This window comes from Numida meleagris, chromosome 1, assembly GCF_002078875.1.
Source record: "Numida meleagris isolate 19003 breed g44 Domestic line chromosome 1, NumMel1.0, whole genome shotgun sequence".
Classification (NCBI taxonomy): Eukaryota; Metazoa; Chordata; class Aves; order Galliformes; family Numididae; genus Numida; species Numida meleagris.
In genome coordinates this window covers 54,510,844-54,527,625 of record NC_034409.1, presented here as the reverse complement: position 1 = coordinate 54,527,625, position 16,782 = coordinate 54,510,844, and the positions used below count along the sequence as shown (strand labels likewise).

At 42.3% G+C, this 16,782-nt stretch overlaps 1 protein-coding gene across 1 annotated transcript in view; it reads left to right on the top strand.

Annotated features, from left to right (window-relative positions):
• The window catches only part of RFX4 (regulatory factor X4), a 91,384-nt gene continuing 75,075 nt past the window's right edge, over window positions 474-16,782 (top strand). The window contains exons 1-2 of the mRNA XM_021386770.1: window positions 474-957; window positions 13,505-13,591. Coding sequence (XP_021242445.1) covers window positions 894-957; window positions 13,505-13,591 — 151 coding nt within the window. The 5' untranslated portion in view covers window positions 474-893. The remainder of the gene's footprint in view (window positions 958-13,504; window positions 13,592-16,782) is intronic.

Below are 16,782 nucleotides of genomic sequence, written 5' to 3'. Positions count from 1 at the left end.
AGTCCAAATAATTAGCTCACAATTCCGTGAGCCTGGAGGTCTGTGAATTTTCCGACTTCACCCACTTGTCTGTTTCCCCGCATCTGTGCTGGATTTTCCATTTGTTTCATTGTGTCTGGAAATGAATGCCCCGTACGATCCGGCCCTGCTGGAGCCCAGAAGCCCGGCGGCCGAGGCGATCGCATTGCTGACACTCGGGTGAGGAGGATGGATAGCATAAAGGGTATTTGATGGCTGAGCGATCCCATAGATAGCAAGGGCAGGAAGAGAACGTGGTGACGACGAAAGTAACGGAGACCTCTGTAAGTTTTTTATTATGCTTGTATTAAAACATGCTTACGCATGTCTGCTAGATCCTGCAAACTTGTACATAACGTGTGGGAGTTTTTGTGCTTAAAACTGTGATGCAGTTTGGTATCGGAGATCCCGATGTTGCCATTCCTCCCTGAGGGAAGCACCTGTTGAAAGTCCCTGTGTGGCTGCCCCAAAGGGCAGGTGTGCAGGGTCAGCTCGTAACGATCCCTCCTAATGGCACCAAATGTGTAATAACTTAATTGCCTCTATTTCGCATGCATAACTAGCAGTCCTGGGCTGTCTTCCTTCCCATTTATTTTATCCCAGGAGGCGAGCAGAAAAAAGCAGTTTATTAGATGCAAAGTGCCAGCCAGTGCTAGACATGGGGCTTAGTAAGTAACAGAGCTTGCTGCAGGAGCCCTGCTTCTGTGTTCTCTGTGTGTAAATAACAGGTTAGTGAAGTACTTTTCGCCCATTCTTGCCTTTCTGATAAACTTGAAATCAGGAAAGGTGGAGAGGGTTAAATAGAACCTTGGCTCTCGCTGCATCCAGTAACGAAGGAAAAGCTCATTTGCAGCTTAAATTGTCTCAGGGCTGAAATGCAGGGCTCAGAGCTTTCTCATTTCCTTCAGCTACAGCTAAGCACTTTGTTCCCTTTTATTGGTAAGTGAACTTAATTTCTCTAAAATGGAACTTGTTACAGCAACCAAGTGGTTGATTCACGGCTAAGAATGACAGGTTCACAGTTAATTAGCGGTTTATCCCAAGCATTTTTTTTTCTCGGGTTTTCAAATATTATGGTAATGGGAAACGGTACGTTTTAAACAGCTGGAGCAGTTTGTGAACGTTCTCTGAAACATACAGCGTGAGGAGTTAGTGGCGATAACTTCAGAGCAGCGGACTGGGGATGTATAATGGGACTTCCCAGGTTTTCTAGGCATGCGGTGGTTGGCATTCTTTAAATATCCTGCTGCTCACGAGCCCTATGGTATGAATTCAAACACTTAGAAATACAAAATCCTTTTCTTCAGGGATCTTCGTTTACTTGTTGAGATTGTATCCAGAAGAAAAGGAGATTTGCCTTGGTAATAAGGACTGCAAGTTTAGACTGTTAGAAACTACTGTCATTTTCTGGAATACTGTCTCTAGATATAAAACTACTTGTTGCTCAGCTTTGCTTTCTTCTGTTCTTAAACTTTCCCTGCTTAGAGTGATACTATCAGGGTCTCTTTATCCTGTTTTCTTCTGTGCAGCTATTTTCCCTGGCTTGGCTACCTGGGACAAGACTTACAAATACATTAGATTGAGCAGAATTCATTTCGCTGTAGGAAAAATACCTTAACGTGCTTGTAAGCATGCATGTGAGACCCTTAAGTCAACCAAACAGTGTAATTACCATTTTCTCTGCAACGGGTGTGAGCTTTGTGTTCTCCTGGCTTGTGCAAAATTTGTAAAGCAGTTTAAAAAGAAAACACATGCAGTGGCAAGGGGAATTAGAAGGTAGTGGGGAAAAAAACATGTAAATGTGGGAAAAACTAAATGCAATGATAAAGGGTTAATTCAGAGTGCTAAAACACCCTCAGGTGCAGCTGAGGCAGGGCAGCACAGACCAGAGTCAGTTTCACTGATGAGGTCTCATGAGCTGGTGGAATCCAGCACTGTGGGAACCCCCTGTGTCCGGGACCTCCCTGGTGACAGCAATGCTTACCTCATTCAAAAGGCCCTGCGCATCATCCTTTCATCAACCTGTGATGCCTTCCTACAAGACTGAAAGCTACCCCATGTCAGAGGGCCAGCAGGAAAGGCTGTGTGTTTTCCCAGTATTCTAGGATCTTGCAGAAACAGGTCACTCACTGACTAAAATTCCAGGATGGTCATAGGAAGTAGGCTCACTCTTATCCTTCAGAGGAAAAAAAAAAGTCATCGAGAAGCTGTCTTGTTTGATTTCCACCTTATCTGAGATTCAGTTTAACTCTGAACACAAGGCAGGATGTCCTAATAAAGCAGATGAGTACTTAATGTTGTCAGCTTTTTCCAGCGTGACCTGTAGGTACCCTGCTTCTAGCTGTTGCCATCTCTGATGCTCAGGGGAAAATAAAATCCCGCGCAATGAAGGAAAATCCCTAGCTGCTTCTCAAGAGACAGTGACCTGACATAGGCCATAAAAATGTGGTGCAAGCAAATGTAGATGCAGAGTCCTGCTCTGCAGGTGCCATGTGTCTGGGCCCAGCAATGACCTGCCGCTCTGTGACAAGATGTTCCTGCTTGTGTGGTGGGCTTTCATAAAGTTATAGAACAGCTTGGGTTGGAAGGGACATTAAAGCTCACCTGGTTCCAACCTAATGCCTGTCCTCCGTGCAGGGCTGCCACCTACCAGATCAGACTGACCAGGGCCCCATCCAACCTGGCCTTGAATGCCTCCAAGGATGGGGCTTCCCTCAGGTACACTGGCTTGTGCCATAGTGAGATGGAACAGGCTTCTCCTCAACCTTCCCTGCCCTTGGCATGGTGCTTCAGCTCCAGGCCTCTGCGTATCAGACCTGACCCAAGCAGCAGGCAAGCCTGAAGTGCATGGGATGGACATCCCATTGGAGGAAAATGTGACACGAGAACCGAAGTAGGAGTTCTTGCACTGAGTACAGCAGGCCTGTGGCGTGTGTATAGTGTCTGGTCTGTTAAAGGCTGCTTTTCTGGGCTTCGGGGCCAGGGGTAGGAATGGGTGCTGTCTTGGGGGAGGAGTCCTGAAAAGAGGCCTCCAAGACCTGCTGCAGAGCAAGGCACCTGCTGGAGCGATACACTTCATGCCTTGTGCAGGTGTAGAGCAGGTATACACTCTGCTTCCCCCCTTCTCTTGAGTGGGGCAATAACAGGTACCACTGGTCGCACAGGCTGGCTAGCACAGGTTTCCCAACATTGGAGCTAACATTCCTCTCCTAAGCGCAGAGCCATGGGGACAATACTTGTGCAGGGGCCCCTCTAATGCAAACATTTTTTTATAATGAGTTGTGGTAGGGACAGCAAATGGCCTCCATTGAAAAGAGGTGGGGAGAACTGGGGAGGACTGCTTTTGCAGAGCATTTTAATCACATGGATGGAGCAGTGTGTTCACCTCTTCTCCTTGCTGGGTCATTTCCACTTTGAGCTTTGCAAACAGACCATCTATTGAGCAGTTAGTATTCAGTGCTGAATATTCAATACTAGACTCTTGTTTTGGTGAGTCTTAGGCAAAAAAAAAAAAAAAAAAGAGGAGGAGGAAAGAAGACTTCTCTTTTTTCTCATGTTCCCTCCCTGAGTTTGCTTTGCATATTGTTCAGAGGAGACTGGAGGCTTCTCAGAAAAGCCAGGCTCCTTGTGGTTTTAAAAGCACTGGTCCAGTTTCATAGTATTTTCTAAAGGGATGGAAGAGACAGCGTGGAAGGAACCAAATTCGTGCAAAGTTTGTGAATCTGAAAGTCTAGACACATTGGGGCTGAGTGAAGACTTTCTGAGAAGCACATTTAAGCTGTAAACTTAATAGTATGAAATGCTTGCTCTACACGCACGGGTTAGTTCTGTGAGGCAGCAGTCTTTGTGGGAGTACATTATGGCGATTTATCAATGTCCTTTCGGCTAATTCTCTGGGTGCGTTTTGAGAGCTGAAAGAAACAGTACTCATTTTTTTTGTCTGGTTAGAGCTGTATTTGCTCACAAAATGGTTGTGAGTAATGTAATGGCTGCATCCTTTGGCAGTAGTGAGCAACTGCTACATTTGGAATAGATGTGCATTAAGTGAGGGAAAGTGGCCTTTACTTCAATAAATATAGTATCTCTGTCCCTGACTCTTCCTAGTCAAGTGACTCTCTTTTAGTGCTGCGATTGCATCTTGACACCTGGGTTTTCTCTGGACAGAAGTGTCTGTTTCTCTTTCTCTGTCGCAGTTTCTTATGAGAAACGTTTACTGTAGTCCCATTTCTGTAGTTCCTGTAGTTCCAGTCCAGGATCGGACTTATTTTCTCCCAGTTTTCTGAGATTTTCCGCTATTGTAACTCTCTTTCCTCCCATCCTTTATTTTTAACACATCCTTTTACTTGTTACTCATTCATTTCCTTTTCTTTTTTTTACCTCCTCTCCGACAACCCTCCTTCTCCCTCTTCTCTTGCCACCCCAAGCCCAACAACCATTGTTTCTTGCATCACCCACCCATGTCTCACATTTTGTTTTGTTTTGTCACCTTTGTGGCCCTGTATTGCTGATGTACTTCCATTTCTGTGCCAGGCTGACTTGGCTGCTGGGTCCATCAGCTCCTGTGACAGAGGAAACATTTTGCAGGTACTGGCTGCAGATTCTGTTGCTTGCTGAGTCACAGGCTTCCTGTTGAGCCAATTGACTCTAGCCCTGTTCACTGGTGAAGCAGAGCTGAATTAAGGATTTGAGGACTCTGTGTCTTCTCATGCATGCTGGTGAGCTGAGAGACCATGGTAGCAGAGGGAATGCTTAACCCAAATAGCTTATGAACAGAGACTGACTTCTGCTATAGGGTAGGAGGATCAGGGACATTGGGACAGGTACGCAGGAGTGGAGGCCTTCCTCTTATGACGTCACCAGTGTGCTTAACATTAATTGTATAGTGTAAGAAGTCAGTGAAATGCGAAGCAAAAAAGGACATCAAGAAGCCCTGTACTTCCCAGTAGGACTGGAAGCAACAAAGAGGCATATCTGCATTTTCTTGGAAGGAACCTGTGGATAAATTGGAGAAGATGGTAGCATTTACACTGCTTCATGCAGCAGATGCTGAAAGACTGAGGATCTGTAATGCTTCATGCTGTGGAAGCATGGAGAACACGTTGTAGGCAGAGTTGGTACTTGGAAAGCACACAGTATTTGCAACCCTCCTGCTGATGATAAGATTGGCTGTAAGTTGTGCAGCCATGTAAGTTGTGTGCCGTGGAAAAGCTGAACTCATCAAATATTGGTGTCATTAGCTTAAGTGATCTTAGGTGAAAGTGCCAATGGGCTGAAATTGGACCAAGGGAGATTTCCTTCATCATAAATGAGGAATGGCCTTAATACACCAAAGAACTAGTGACTACTGGTCTGGTGAAAATTACTTTTCAAAGAATGATAATAGCATGTGATGTGTAACTGGGAGATGGAAAAGGCTACTCCCGGTTAACAAACGTGTTCAGCTGGTAATACAGTAAAATATGTGATCCCAAAGAAAGAAACGTACAGCACTTCAGAAGACCGGATTAGACTTCAGATCCAGGTTAGGCACTGCCCTAAAGGCCAGAATTGATACACAGAGAAATCCCATATTCTAGGATTCATAATTACCTTGTTCTACATTTGGGATGTAACTTCTTAATGACGAATATTACCTCCTGTGGATGTGGTACTAAAACAAATGTGTCACATTTAGCTGAATTTCTGCATAATACACAGAGTAACAAGAAAGCAACATCTCATAAAATGAGGTTTTCCAACTCATGTATCCTAGATGAGTGTAATGATGATGAACTGTGGTGCTTTTTGTTTTATCACTATGAACACAGTATGCCATTTTTTAAAATGTACTTTACCAAATAGGTTAGCAGGAAGATCAGAACAAGGAGTGTAGACCTGGCAAAACAAAATAAAATTGCTTTTGGAGATTCAAGAGAGTCATTCTTCACGTTCTTATGATATCATGGCATATCTGACTATGCTTCACCAGAATCACGAGAGCAAGGAAAAGCACAAAATCATTCCTGCCAACATCTAGTAAGGGCCCTGGACCAATGTCCATTAACCCTGAAATAGTTCCAAGAGAACTGTATGCCAAGAAATGAGAACAAAAGAAATGAGACTGCAACAAGGGTGCCCGACATTTTGCCCTGTTGGAAGCGAAATAAAGTTAGATTAACAAACAAAACACCAAGGTATCTGGCAGCTTGTCAGGGTAGCAGCTATACCATCTGCACCAAGGCCATGTGTCACTGTCATCCCTGAGGAGCAGGTCTCTTGGAAGAACAGGAGATGGCTGTGTAGAACCGAGGAGGACACTGGCATGATTTCCTGTGGAGCTTGATGTTCCTGACAGCTCGCACTTGCTGACTGAAGGATACGTGCCCTGCCAGCTGATGACAACAAATGAGGCACCAAGGAGGGAAACCAGGCTCTGTGTGGCAGGTCCACCTTGGCAATCAAAGAGGAGCTGTTTTGTGAACGAGGAATGTCTAAGCAATGGGGAAATCAAAGGGAACGGTGTTTGGAAGATAGCCCTAATGTGGTCTTACAAACCTTTCATTTCCCAGTGGAGAGAAGGGAGATTACATCATCTGCTTAAACCTAAACTTTAGAAAAACTCCGTGTGTTTGATTAGCTGTCCGTAATAGCTTGTTCTGCTTGATTTTGGTTGATTTCGGTAAGTTTAACACCCTTCATGGGAGCCAGTGGTTGCCAAGCCCTGTCACATTACAGATACAGCGTTGTTTTTAACATTGTGGGGCCAGGCTAGGAGATCTTGATGAAGTCTTGTTTTTACAGCGTATTGAGGCTTCAGAAGGTGATTTTTCTTTGCTTTCATTCAAGCAGTGTTGTTCTGTAAAAGCCCTGAATGCACTGCTGCAGTCATCCCTCACCAGCAGGGTTACGCTTCTCAGTGGTAGACATATGGATAACCAGCAGCTGTGCTGCCAGCTGTAGGGGAGATTCAGCACACAAATCTTGCTTCTAGTCATTCGGCATCAGGTTCTAGAGCAGGCCTTTCTGAGTGTGAGGATCAAACTTCTGTTTTATTTATTAATCTTTACCTGAACAGAAAGAGCTAGTCTCTCTTGCCTTTAGGAGACTGTTCTAAACTCGTGATTTGTTTTCTAAGTTGATATGACCAACTGACCCAAGACACTGAAGTGTTACTAGATATAGGCTTCATTTGAAAAAAAATACGGTATGTTGGATGGTAGTGTATTTAAGACAACGTTCAGCAAGTTAACTTTTGCAGGAAAAAAAAAGCCTCAATGAACCATGTAGACCTCAGCATTTACTTGGAGACAGACAAGAGAAGAATGTGTCAGGACACTGAGGGCTTTCTTGAGAAAGATAGAACATCACCCCATCAACTGCACTGAAACAATTTTGTGATAGATTTAATATGTGGCTAGCAACATTGACTAGCAAACTAGAAATGGGAGGTTCAATGGCCATTAGTCAAACTCTTGAACCATCTCAAATATGGCTTTTACTTGTTAAATCTGTTGTTTGAAATCACTTCCTCTTGGCCTACTAGGTAAGATGAGCAGCTAGATACTGAGACACATGTCAGAAATGCTATAGGAAAAGAGGAGAAAATCTTCCCTCTCAGAACAACGAATATGTAACTTAGAGGGGTGATAAGAATCTGTATGCATTACAAGAGTTTCTCCTTTGTCACAGGAACTGTAAAATTACATCTGTCATCCTTTCTGAGTATTCATTTTTCAACAGGATCTCTTGTAAATCCACTGAAACTTTGTTGCCCCTTGGTAATTGCAATATCCAAATTTTTACATACCTTTGCTCGCAGGTAGTTGCTTCTTGTTTCTACATCTGCCCTAAGAAACAGCAGCAGTGAATAAAAATGAGTGTGACTGTTGCAGCTGTGCCATCCAAGTTGGTGCATGGCTCAGGTGGTAGTCAGGGTCATAGCAAGTCTCTGTTTCTTCGTAGAATCATAGAATCATTTGAGTTGGAAAGGACCTTTAAAGGCCATCTAGTCTAACTCCCCCTGACACCATGAACAGGGACAGCCACAGCTAGGTCAGGGTGCTCAGAGCCCTTCCAGCCTGACCTTGGATGTCTCCAGGGATGGGGAATCCATCACATCTCCGGGTGTACAAACAGCAGGGACTTATTTCAGAGGTAGCTCTATTTCAGGGACAAGCAAACTTTTGTAGAATAAACACTGGTCCCTGCGCAGAGCACAAAGTAAAACTTCATGCTTGTTGACAAACTGCTTTAAAGTTTGAAGTATAGGAGCAGATCTAGAGCTGACGGCTTATGAAAAGAATTCCCACGCAGCTTAGGGGGCCATGGTGAAATAAGCGCTTGGTAATTCTGCAAGCTCTGACACTGTGATTACTAAAAACCTTTTCCATCTTTCTAGAACATAGGTGTGCTCATCTGGTAGAATTTCAGTAAAAAAAAAAAAAAAAGCTATTCAAAATTATATCTGTGGAATGACCACATCTAGATCACAGAATAGGGCGTAACTGGGGAAATCCAACACAGTTAGTTCCACTGTAGAGTTGAGAGGTAAAGCAAAGTGCAACTCAGACTAGGTAATAACAGTTTCATTCCCTCCATAAAACCTCTCAATGTCTCTTCAGGATATCTGCCTGCCTGCCAGAGCTGCATCCAGTGGCCTTAGCGCAGGGTGTGCACTCACATCCCAGCTGAACCACACAGCCTCTCCAGCTGCTCCTGCCATCCTGCCTGGAGCTGAGCAGAACATGGAGACCTTTAAGGGCCAGAGGAGACTGAGAGCTAAGGGCCCTCATGCTACAGGAACTCTGAGACTTGGCAGAACAGCAGCTGCAGGAGCCAGCATTGGCTGTGACCAGGCCCACCTCCTTTTCTACTCTGCATCATGGTGCCCAGGTGGCCTTTGTGTTGCTTTTGCTATTGGCCAGGCAAACATGGTAGACATAAATGCTCTTTTTTTTTTTTTTTTTTTTTATTCCCCCTGGGCTGCAGATATTCTAAGCCAATAATCATTATGCAAACAAGACAGAGTAATTATCTCATTAAATGCACTGTCAATATGCTGGCAGCTCTGCTGTATTCCTCACCTTGAATGAGGCTCTGTAGGGAGAGGCCTTTCAGAAGTGTCTTCCAGGACCTTGGAAGGAGGTCCTTTGTCCAACTAATGTGTCAAAGATCTATTTTAAATATAGTGCCTGCTCCTCTTTCCTAATAACTCATGGAAGCTCCTGTCCCTGAGAAGCTCTCGTGTTTTCCTCTGTTCTGGCCTGTCCCCAGGCCTTCCTTCCCAGTTAAGTGTCAAAACACTGTATAAATACAAATATGTGTGTCAATATGAAAGGAAGAGCATTGGTAATTGGCAGGGACAAGGGAATGTCATGCAGGCCTTTGCTCTACCAACTCCTAAAAACAAGTTCAGTTTAAACTCTTGTTGTTAAAAGCATTGATAGACACATTTAATGGAAGGCAAATGTTTCCATATTTGAGGCTCAATGGATTTGTGAGGCTTGGCAAGATTAGGACAGAAAAGCGAAGAGGGGAAAGGAAGGCCGGAAGCAGTTCTGTAAGTTTTTAAAAATCCATTCTTCAACAGCTCATTGGGAACAATTTATGTTTTTTGTTTGCATCATTATTATTTTCAAATTACTCTAAGAAAATTGAAGTGTCTTCTCTTTTCCTTCATGTTGGAATTATGCAGCAGATGTAATGTATTTGTATTCAGTGGCTGAGGGACATAGTGAGCTTCATTGTGATTCACTTCTGATCCTTGCAAAATTAAATAGTTGATGTAGTATTTAAAGGCGCATCTTCAAAACGCCATTAAAAGCACCTGATTTGTATTCTTTGCTAATAAGATTATAATAGCTTCCACACGGTGTAATGGAGCAGAATTATCAGAATGTGCCTACACTACAGTTTACTACTGGATATTTATTAATTTATTTTGGCTGATTGTTTTTAGCTGGTACTGATCATTGCTCAAACTATTGTGCTGGTACAACTGAGGGTGCAGATGCTAGGGGTCAGAGTGGGAAGGAGTCCCAGGGAGAAGGGAAAGCGGGAAGTGTGATACACTGAAAACTGCATGGTAAAATATACCTTGTGAGACACAGGGCTTTATTCTGCTCTCACAAGCACGTCCCACTAGGAATTTGGGTTTTCCACATATTGTCTTGGTGATTTCATTGTTGTTATCGGGTCTGATGTGTCCTTCTGCTTAACTACTACCTGAACCCTCTGTGATTCTGTGACTGATTAGTAAGGTCCAAGTCCAATAACATGAGCTCCAATTGTATTGTGTAAGTCATTATCTTTCTAGATCATGTATGACTGACATCAGCCTTGGCAGCGTGCAGTGAAACCTCAGTTGAGAGACAGCAAAGGTTAGCCATGGGTGCCTCTCTCTGACCCTGCAGCTGGGTTGTGCACCAAAGCAGTGTGGACAAGAGTGCTCGGTGTGCACAGAGCTCTTCCCAGTGGGTTCGCTGTGCTGGGGCAGGATCTAAGGTTATTAGCTCTGAAACAACTTCTGAAAGACAGACTTAGTTTTTGCTTTTTTTATTTTGGTTGCTTTGTCTTTATTGCTCTTTCCTTTTTTTTTTTTTTTTTTTTTTTCCTTAAAGGCAGGTATACAGGGGATCTATCAACTCTCAGTGGGAATGTTTCTGAATTCAGCAAAGCTGGTTGTATTTTCTTTTAATGCCTGCAGGCACTGTTACTAATATTGGGAGTTAAAAGCTTTCTGAAAACATTTATCTTTATTCAAGCAGTAAAACTATTTATTAAGTGAAGGAATTTCTTAGAATACTTATTTACTTACACTTACAGCACTTGGTTTATGAGATAATGCATCCTTTAAACAGCCAGTTGGTGTTGTCACATGTTGTCATCTGCCTAATAATTTGACAAATTTGCCATAAACTCCCTGACATTTTCGCTGAAAAGGGTTCGTTTTCTTCATTCTTTCCTGCCAGACAGGTCATGTATCTTTTCAGGCCTGAAGAATTTCTATCAGCTATTTAAATGCAAGGCCACAAAGACAAAGCCAGACTCAGGCTGCAGCGAGCTGAACCGGCGTGATTCAGGACCAAAGTAGCTGCAGCACATAATTAAACAGTAACTGTGCCCTACTCTAGAGATGTTAGAGCTTGCAGCGTAAACTTCCTGGCCAGTGAAAAGGGCTGTAAATGCAGTTATCGGGATGGTGATGAGAAAATTACTCTGAACAACACCTAAAAACTTTATTTTTGCTACTTAGTGAATGTGGCTAAAGATGGCTGCTGCCAGTTCCCTGCTGTCGAGGGAAGGGGATGAGTCCCAGCTTCCCAGCTCTTGATGCCGGCAGGAAAAGAAAGGGCAGAGCTGGGCATCGCTCTCCCCTTGGCGCTAATGGCAGCCGCCTTTGCTTGTGCTCCCTGCAGCTGGGCATGGAGCCAAGGGAATTATGTACGGCCACGGCTGTGCGCTGAAAGGAGGAGGAGGAGGTAGGGTAACCTTTCTCAAGTCTTCTCGCACGGCTCTCTGGGGTCATCCTCGGCAGAAAGTTTCTCTTCACCTTGTAGCAAGGTGTGAAGATTCCCCCCCTGGCTCAATTCAGTAAAATGAGAGAGGAGAGGTGCTCTTAGCTCAGTGCTAGGGCAGTAAGGGCAGTCTGGCAGGGAGCAGTCGTGTTGGCCCTGCGACAAGGGGTTGGTAGGCCCAGCTGAGCTGCAGGAGTGAAAGCCTCAGCACTGGGTTCCCAGCAGGTTTTGGGGTCAGCAGCCACACAGCATAGGCTTTCTTGGTAGATGTTAAGCTGCAGTGTCGGTAAAAGGGGTTTGTATATGAGACCTTGAGTCCAACGGTGAAAGAAATATCCCGACAAATCCACTGAGCTATTTTGGCTGATTTTGAGGGAAGTGCGGGTATTTGCTGGGCCTCAATGGCTAAACTGCAATGAAGAGGTGGTGTGGTCATGAGGCACAGGGTGCATTAATGATGCACTGGTGGGACGTGTTCATGCTGACAATGGTGTGCACTGCTGCAGGTGTGTGAGTGAACAAATGGGGCAGGGGAGGGCCTGGAGCTGCCTCTCTTGCACTGCCTGGGCACTGGGAGTGTGCAGAACATCAGTGCCTAGACCTGGTGGCAGGGCCTGGAGCACTGCCCCAGGGAGCAGTCAGCTGGCCCTTTCTGGATTCCCAAAGTGAAGCGTTACGGGTGGCTGCCTTCTGTAAAACACATTGGCAGCTCTGTCAGCTTGCTGGGCTTTCGCCTTCCCTTCAGGGCTGCTGTCATGGCTTTCCCTGGCTGGCAGCTCCGTGCAGGTAGCCTGGCAGGCTTGGGGGCAACTTGTGGAAAGCAATCCGCATCCATTTCCATCCCTTTGAAGGTATTTCTGGCTCCAGCAATTTGCTGTCAATGAGGCCTGTTTCCCCTTATTTCTTATGTATCTCTTTGCTCAGTGGCAATGTTTCCTGTTGTAAGTCGTGGGGTTACCATGCAGCCTTCCCACCTACACCTTCCTTTTCTTGCTTTGACTACAGTGAGCTCTGTGAGTACGAGCCTATCTCTGCCCTTGAAAAAACAGTCTTCTGGGGGGATCAGTTCATCATGGTAACGTCTGGGGATTCGGAGCAAACACAAGGACTCATAATTTTATCCTTTGTACAGAGAGACATCCAAGGAAGGTGCAACTTTTGCCCTGAAGATCCATAACAGTAAATTCTGCTGAGCCTGGTGCATCCTCTAAAATCATCAGGGGATGTACGTTATAGCTTCCAGAAAGAGGAACAGCAGAGTCGAATTGGCGTAATGCTGCACCTCATCTGACTGGAGGGAATAAATAGGAAGTGAGAAAAGAGAGAGAGTGGGAGTAGCTGAGGACTTAAAAAGGTTTGAGTAGCACAGGGGCTCCTGGCTTGGTACCTTGGTCTCATACCTGGAAATGATTTCAGTAGAGCCAAAGAATCCACCAGCACAAAGAGGGTTGTAGGACTGGATTTCAGTGAGCACAATTTGAGCCTCGCTGTAACAAAAATCCACATGAATGATTTACATGTGCAAACTGTTCTCGCAAGAGCAGTGGAAATGCTCAGGTACATAAGTCTTTGCTGGCGAAAGACTTGGAAATCAATGCAGTTTGTGTGTTTCAGTTGCTCATGAGGCAATAATTATTTTTTAACATATCAAGAGATGGGGAGGGCAGAGAATATCCTAAAGAGCTTTGTTGTATACACAGAAGTGTTTTGGCCTCTGTTGTTTAAAAAACAACAGCAACAACAACATAAAAACAACACAGAAAGCACGCAAGAAAAAAAAACCCAGCCAAAAACACCGACTAGAAAGCAACAGCTGAGTGTGAAAGCTGAAAAGATTTTCTTGCTAAAGAACCTCTGTCTGAGCTTGTTTTAACAGAAATGCTACAGATGACCATCTGTTGAAAAACAGTGCTCTTTTTAGTTTAATGTGTTGGAAGTTTATTTTCTATGCAAAGACAAACACCAAAAAGAGCAACTTTGTTGTTTTGCAGAGAGTTGGATTGAACGGTGTCTCAATGAAAGTGAAAACAAACGCTATTCCAGTCACACCTCTCTGGGGAACGTTTCTAATGATGAAAGTAAGTAAAGTTTCATGAATTTGGAGTGCATGTAAAAATGTCTAATTTCCTGATATATATATATTTATATCCTCATAATTACTCTGTAGTTTGAAGAGTTGACTCATTGATATGTCTAATAGTTTTATCAATGTTTTTGCTGGAATATTGGTTACTTTCCATTATTTAAAAGGAAGTAATACTATCTATTAATCAAAACATCCAGAAGAATTGGTGAGTCCATGAATAGAGGTTGGGTGACCTCTAAAATATGCTACTAGTATTATCTCATGAGTAAAACCATCTGTTTTGCTTCTCACTAGTGAACACCAGGCGGCTGAAATACAGGAAAAACATTTCTGTTGTTCAATACTGAATCACACAAATAAAATCTTTAATTTAAGAATTAAAAAATCATCAGATTAAAAAGAAGTCATATATTGAATCCTGATATTGCTTCCCCTTTAGTCATTGAGAGGAAACAGTTATAAATCTAGATAACTTCAAAATAGCTGTTTTTTCTTATTTCTTCTACTTACAGTAATTCTAGCTCTTGATTTTTTTTTTTAAACAAGAGCAGGTAATTATAAATACCTCTAGATACCTCAAAATAACCTATTTTTTTCTATTTAAAATTGTAATACAATTTTTAGTTTACCATTTGGTTTTTTTTTTTTATTCAATTTCTATTTTACTTAATTTGACTAAGGGAAGATACTCTTAGGGTCAGTTCTTATTTCTATACTTCCAACATTTCTTGGTTACAAGATATTAATGCAAAATGAATTCTTCAATTCTGAAAGATGCAATTTTGTGTAATATACAGACATTAAGTTTAGAAACCATATTTTTAATCAGATCTTAAATGCTGATTGTCTCTTTTGCATTTTTTTTTCGTTTTAAGAGAACTAGTGTTTTTAGATGTCACTGTAGAATCACATGCCTTGCACCACAAAGCTTTAGCTGATCACATAATTTTCTATGCTGGGGTCTCAAATTTATTTGTCCAGGAGTCCCTTTTGAAGAGTTATCTCTTCTGAGGGAGAAAGAAGGTGTTAGAAGCATGACTCCCATACTAAGAACAGCAGAAAAGAATTCTCAAAGACAATAATATTTGACAGGTTTCGGTTTTGGAGGTGTTCTGTTTTGATTTTAAAAAGTAAGAAATTAGTGAATTGTACTGAAAAAAAAAAAACATATGCTTGTTAATTTGCATTTTATGAGAACCTTTGTGAGACCTATTAAATTTTGCCCTATCTGATGCTGCTAAGAATGTGACAGAAATAATCTATAATGAATGAGATTTGACTTCTGATTCTTAATGAAATCTGAATTCGGGATTTGATTCTATTGACTTTAGTGGACTTTTCCTTAGACTCACAGTATCAGAATAATAACTTAGTACCAGTAGCTCTATAATAAACAAACAAACAAAAAAACCAACACAATTTCATTTTATAAGTCTCCTTCTATATTCTTTTTTAGATTTGTTACCTTATATAGTTTGTAGCAAAACTAGTAGTAGTTTGTTATATGTGCTTATAACTTGAATGCATGCACAGGAAAGCTTTCACATCCCCAGGGTCAATAAGAGGGCCTGTATGGCTTAGTAGGTGTGATTAAGAGCAGGTATTTCAGAGAGCAGCACTGAGGAGACAGGATGGTTGTTCATTTTGTCTCTTAGTGCTGGAATTAAAGGGAAAGTAATAATCATAAAAGACAGCAAACGTAGAACTGATAAATTCATAACCGAATTTATCCCACAGTTTGTGTGCAGAATGCTTTGTCACAGTATGTAATGGAAACCCAAATGAGAGAGAACGTGTTGATTTAATCTAGCTTCCTTTTTATAGCCAGTTCATCCAGCCGTTTCCATTGCACTAATACCAGCATTTTTGCAGTGCAGATTGGAGAATTAATCCACCTGAAAAGCCATCCTTGTTTTTGTGGGCAAGGAAGAGAGGAGAAGGGGAAGTGGAGGAAAGAAAAATAAGCCATTTGCCTAGCAGCAAGAAGACCAATAATCCGTGAAATCTAGAAAAAGCAGATGTTTCCCCTTAGGAAGCATCATATCATATAATGTGGTCCTTTCTAGTCTTTGGGTTCTTCCTAACAGTGCTCAAGAAGTTTCCAAACCATCATGTCCGTCTTTGTCTAGTCTGTATCATACGCTTTCAAGCAGCAGGAGGCAAAATATTTTGAGAAAACCTATGTGACTTTGAATTCCTCAGAACGGTGGTCAAGTTACTGTGGTCAGCAGAGCTCCTGTTTTCATTTACAGTTAAAATAAGGCATCATTCATCTTTCTCTTGATTTATTGGTGATGTTGAGTTTGTTTTCTCAAATACATCAGATAGTTTTTGGCTGGACACTATCAGAGAAAATGTGGCTTTGTTTTTCTTTTGGTGTTTTTTGGATGGGCAGGTACATGCATCCATTAAGGAAGACCGTGAAGATTTCCACTGATTTCTTACTCAGTATCAGCCTGCTTTTATGACTTACTTTTTTCTTTCATATTTTTACAGTTCATAGAGTTTTAGGACAAGTGATAGTTTCACTGTTTCCTTTTTTACCATTGGAATATATTACAGAACTGTACATTCAGCCAGAGAGCTCCTTTGTATTCTTCTTCCGTTTTCCTCCTGGTCTCCAGGCCAGTTGAACCTGTATTACATTTTGAAGAAATGCTCCCTGCTTTCTGGGGTGCTTCTTACCCTCTTGGGACCTTTTGTGCGCTCTTCCGAAACACAGCATTTGCACTGTAATGTAAAAATTCTAGGATAATTTTACTTCAGTTTCCAGTTTTCTAAGTATTTCTCCTTCCACCAACTTCCATACTCTACATGCTAGTCAAAAGATCCACAGGAAAATGGAATGGTACAACCTCATATCTAATATTTAAAAGAAAAAAAACATTTTCTGTGTACTGTGTGTTGAGCCAGATTCTTCAGAATTGAAATAGAGATATGAAAGAATACAATTTAAGGATTATGAAAGTTTCAACTTCAGTTTTCTGTGCTAGGAGGCATGATGTTATGTGATGAAGTGGAAGGGCTGCTTGTCTGATTTTTTTTTTTTTTTTCTTATTTAGAAAAATGAATGTGTAAACACTCCATGAGAGATAAAAACTTTTTCCACTTCAAAAGGAGCATTTAAAATCAGTGTTCAAACTGGTTAAAATGGAAGATTTATCCAATAGTTTCTTTTTTGTT